At 32.6% G+C, this 5,397-nt stretch overlaps 1 protein-coding gene across 1 annotated transcript; it reads right to left on the reverse strand.

The window, feature by feature from the left end:
- Positions 1-365: 365 nt before the first annotated feature.
- Positions 366-1,964, reverse strand: LOC108773958 (SUMO-activating enzyme subunit 2). Its single transcript, XM_018539949.1, has 4 exons — positions 1,910-1,964; positions 1,538-1,627; positions 607-1,202; positions 366-535 (listed from the first exon to the last, which is right to left on the reverse strand). Exons 3-4 carry the CDS (start codon positions 1,198-1,200, stop codon positions 377-379), a joined length of 753 nt encoding a protein of 250 aa, XP_018395451.1. The 5' UTR covers positions 1,201-1,202; positions 1,538-1,627; positions 1,910-1,964; the 3' UTR covers positions 366-376.
- Positions 1,965-5,397: the final 3,433 nt, after the last annotated feature.

Here is a 5,397-nt window from a genome sequence, read left to right on the forward strand (position 1 = left end):
TATGTCAGGTATAATAAGAGATAACTGTGAAGATTCTGTCACACATATTTTTGTAGAAGATAATGAGACAAGCACTATTATAAGAAACGTAAAAGCACGTGAGCAAATATCGGCAAAAATTGTAAAATGTAAGTGGATAGAAGAATGTTTTCGAAATGAACGCTTATGTGATATTATAGATTATTTGATTAATAAATAAAACTGAAAAAAAATAAAATGTGTAATGTTAAAATAATCTAAACATTTAATAATTAAAAAAAATATGAATAATAAAAAGGGCAATGAGCCAAATACAAAACGCTAGAGCAAATATATAAAATTAAGTATAATATAATATTTAAAAATTACGTAAAAATGCACATAAACACGTTGTTCATCAAAAGATGTTTCTTTGCTTTTCTAGAATTCCTTGATGTTTGACAAAAATCATCTGAAATCTTTTGGTGTACAAGTATCCAGACCGTTTCTTAGCTACAACTTCTGCTTCGGTATTATTTTTGCGCTTCTTAGCTACCTTCGATGTGTCTATCACGTTCTGCAAAAACATATTTTTTTAGCAAATAAATAAACAACAAAATTAAGAGAAATATTTCTCCGCGTGCTTACTTGTCCGTTAGAGCTGGAAGAAGACTTCTCCGTTTTCTCTTCTTCGTTTTCCTTTGGTTGAAACGCGTTCTTATCTGCCAATATTAAAAATTGTGGACTATCATCTTTTGGATCAGGTTTCTCCCGGTAAATAATAAAAACGGTCAACGAATAATTCTGCTGAAAGTCGTCGACCTTGAAAATCGTTCCATTTTTTATTCCTAGCTCCTCCAATTTTTTGTTGTTATTGCCTTCCATTTCGCCTTCCTCGCTGCTAATGACGACTGCACCAGTTCCATCGATCATTACATCAGGGGCGATCATGTTGAGTCTATTCTTAAGTACCAGCTCCTCTAGTTCTTTAATAGTCATACTAGTAGTGTCAACTGCCAGCGTAGCCTGCGGGACAGGTGCGCAAACATAACACTGTGGATTAGGCGGATTCACTGACTTTTCTGGAACCAGTAGTTGATTGCGGTGATTCATCTTCAAGCGTAAATAGACAGATCTGCAGGCTCGTAGATTGTTCTCAAGAACTCGGAAGACATAGAGGACCACTATGCCCGCGATAATAGCATTGGTGGTAACGATCGCTGGAATTATGTTGCCAGCCATTGCTAAGGAATAAAAAGAATAGATCGGAATTAAAGATTTTATGAGTAGTAATTAAGCAACTTGAATAAATTTCATGTTCAATCATTAATCAACAATAGATGTACAATATTTAAGCAATTATTACAATTTCGTAAAAATATTATCTTGATAAGTCTCTCTATTCTTGTTTTGATAGATTTATTTCTGCGAGTGCACATATCATTTATTGATATATTTATTAATTGTTGCTGCAACATTGTCCATTTATAGATTTAATTTATGACACATATGTACATACATTCACTGAAAAGCTAGATTTTCTTGTAAATTAATGGTTTTTCAAAATGCAATTACTTACCTGTAGAAGCAATGCTTACAAGTACAATTATAATCCATGTTACGACACTTGGCAATAAATGAAAAATAGTTATAACAAAGAGTGATAAAACTGAAACATAAAGATTAGTTAAGTATACTCTATACATACATATACAGCTTATATGGTATATATATATTATCACGCAATAATACGCTAGATTCTTACCACATGAAGTTTAGAAAGTTATATTCTACTTACAAAAGTTTAAGGTTACTTGTAGTTTTAAAAGCCACATAACAAATATAAAGCATTCAACACCATAAATCTTATGCCAAACGGATATAGACTTTCTAAACTTCTTGTAATATAATATAATATATATAAATAAACTTAAAAGAATTGAAAGATTACCTCTGATATGAATTTATCGACGCATCGCCATCCGCCATCCGCCCGGTCCACCGTGCTAACAGAGAAAGGAGCCGGAAAACGGAAACTGGAATCTGCAAATGCTAGTTATTTTACTCGCAGTTTCGCGAAATTCAAAATAAACGTAACCATTATTAAAGATTCACGCGAGTACTCCCTGATAAAAATCACAGACAGAAACGCGTTGACAGCTGTCAACGCGATACTACATAATTGCGTTCTGCAATGCACACACACATACACACACATTTCGAGGTTAAATCGCATACATATTTTACATAACACGTTTATGTGTGTGTGCGCGTTGTGTGATATTGTAATTATTATATATTATATACTTACCGCAGTAACTAGCCGAGATACTCATATTTATAAATAAATTTTTATGCTTTTTAATAAAATTTTCAATAAATAACTTAATTAATTTTATTATCGTATCAGCAATCCAAAATACTTTTGTAGATATTATTTAAGAAAATAAAATATTGTTAAATAATATCTACAAAATTTTGATGTTTCTGCTAAAAAAGCGCTTTTGAATCGTTTCTCAAGAGCGAACGCTTTCAAAGCGCTTTTTACGCGCATGTTCACTTTTGATCAAATATGACTTGAAATTAGCGAGTTATCCGCATGCAATAAAAGTGCATAATTAACAGCACTTTTGGGAGGTGCAATCTGAACAGCGCTTCGAAAGCGCTGTACAGGCGCTGGTGTGCTACGTGGGGATTTGAAAAGTAGAGGTTTCAAGCTGTAAAATGCTTTTTTAATCTGGATACGATGATTTTTGACGAAGTTATTTTATCTTGAAGTTTGCCGTTTGCCTGTTTTTGCACAGTGAAACAGGTGTTGCGTTAATTTTGTTGCCCAGTGTATATAAAAGAAAAATAAATATCAGAGATTTATAACTAATAAGTAGTAAAATAGTTTTGGATAAGAATATATTGGTTAACACGTTCAGTTATTCAATGAGGGACTTAACGCATTGTCTGTAGGACATGTTCCCCAGTGAACAATAAGTCGTCTTTAAGACGCCTAATGGGCCTTCTACAATAAGCTGTAAGTCACAAATCATAAGTCATAAGCTAGAAATGGACCAATCAAAGTCGTCAATTTTTAATTTCTTACTTCCGATTTATGACTTATGACTTATTGTAGAAGGCCCATGAGAGACGTCATAAAATTCTGTAGGACGTCCGAAAAATTTTACTAAAAGGCATCTTTAAGGCGTCTTTAAAAGGCGCCTTATGTCTGTCTTTTAGTAGTCTTATTACACGTCTGTCAGACGTCATGTTAGATATATTTTAGACATTTCGATGGATGTCTTCCAGACATTTCCTATAATGGTCTATAAGACGTCTTCGAGACATTCTATAATGTCATTGTTCAGACATTTTTCAGATTAAGTTTGGACATAACGATTTTTCTAGATTAAATCAGGTTATATTGGCAGAATTTCGATATACACCGCCAGTACTATGAAAATCTAATAAGATTTTTATTAAATTTTCATGGTATTGGCGGTGTATATCGAAATTCTGCCAATATAACCTAATCCTGACCTACCGAAATTGTAATGTCAAAAAATGAGGGGGTGAATTATATCTTGAAACAAGATGAAAATTACAAAAGTGAATAAATTTACTAGAATATTAAATTTTAGTAAATTTGCTCACTTTTGTAATTTTTATCTTATTTCAAGATATACAACAATCGAAACCCTATATTATTTTACATTACGTCTAAGTTACAGGTATATAATAGAACAGGTCATTATGTAGTGTTTATAAAAGAACATTAACTTTAATAAAACATTTTACAATTTACAATACTTAAATAAAAGTTTTATATATATATATTTATTTTTTTTTTACTGCATTTCCCAGTATCTGAAAAATCGGAATTTTGCATTCGGCAATGACTACACGAATTCATTTTTATCTATTTCAATTCATCAAGAATTGAAATAGATAGAATATGATTCGTGTAGTTATTGCTGAATTAAAAATTCTGGTTTTTCGGATACTGGGTTATTCATTAAATAACTGAACTTTATTATTTTCACTTGAACATCGAAATATCTTTAAATGTATGAAAGATAAAAAAATTTGAAGGGAAACATAAAAAGGATACCATTTTGATTTGATATTGGGTGGCATTGTTAAGGTCACTTCACAAGGCAACATCACTTTGAATTTTTTAAATGGAACCCTCTGGATTTTATTGCATATTATTACAGTATTTTTGGATATAAGCTACAAGAATATATAATAAAAAAATAGGGAATTCCATTTAAAAATTTCGAAGTGACCTTGCTGTAATACGGACAATACCATTCAAGGTCGAACCAATAAGTACTCTCTTATGTCTTCCTTCAAGCTTTACAACTTTTGTAAAAACGCAGAAAATGATTCTGGTTGCGCAAATGCACGTTTGTGTTTACGCGACATTCTCCTCCAAATTGTTCATCGTCGTTGCACAAAACGATCTTGTACGTTCCTGGGTTTTTTATACCGACCGGATAATCAGCGACTTGACTGGATGAAAATTAAAGACGAATGTGAGATCATCTCGATCAAAGACGATCACTTTGTCATCTTCGTGCTTCCAGCTCAAATAACCCTATAAATTGAAATTTATCACTCTTGACTTTTTAAATTTCTTTAAATCTTTATTGTCGAATATCAAAATCACTCAAATAAATACAAACTTATAAAACTATTTACAGGATGACCTGTAACCATCCATACTTCTCTTCGAGCATATTCACAGCGCGATCCCAATTGTTCATATATTTATGCTTGAGTAATTCGTCATCTACTAAATTCCACTGACGTCTGGCATAATGATAGCTATCTGCATTTCCGATCCTTGAAAAGTCAAGCCAGTCAGGATGACCAAATTCATTGCCTGCAAGATATGTATATCAGAGTATTTGTGATTGCTCACATTCTTATTCAATTGTGATTTGAATAAATTTTGATACATATATATCTTGAGATGCAATCGTTCACATAGTCATACACAGTAAGAAATTAATCTAAAATTATCTATTACTTATTTATTACTCACCTATGAAGTTTAAATAAGCTTCGCCGCCCAAAGTATGCGTGATCAGCGTGATTAGATTGTGAAGGGCAATGCCACGAGAGATGATATCACTATGTGAACTTAAAGTACTCATGTGTGTATACATCTCCTTATCCAAGAGCCAGAATGCAATCGTCTTATCACCAACGAAAGCCTGATCGTGAGACTCGGAGTAAGCGACCGCTTTCTCCATCCATCTTCGATTGGAGAGTGTCCAGCAAATGTCGCCAACCTTCCAGTCATCATCATTTACCTCTTTTAACAATTTAATCCATTTGTCAGGAATTTCCATGGCTAAACGGTAGTCAAATCCTATACCACCTTCGGTGACAGGTCTTGAGTATTTGCGAAATATTTATGAAATTATTTATATGTATATATAT

The sequence above is a fragment of the Cyphomyrmex costatus genome, unplaced genomic scaffold (assembly GCF_001594065.2).
Source record: "Cyphomyrmex costatus isolate MS0001 unplaced genomic scaffold, Ccosl1.0 scaffold2291, whole genome shotgun sequence".
Classification (NCBI taxonomy): domain Eukaryota; kingdom Metazoa; phylum Arthropoda; class Insecta; order Hymenoptera; family Formicidae; genus Cyphomyrmex; species Cyphomyrmex costatus.

Bases quoted from the DNA above. Each gene is read 5' to 3' on its own strand.
- LOC108773958 (XM_018539949.1), bottom strand. From the start codon at position 1,200: ATGGCTGGCAACATAATTCCAGCGATCGTTACCACCAATGCTATTATC. The intron at 536-606 runs GTAAGCACGCGG...ATGTTTTTGCAG, and splicing joins CTTCCAGCTCTAACGGACAA to AACGTGATAGACACATCGAA.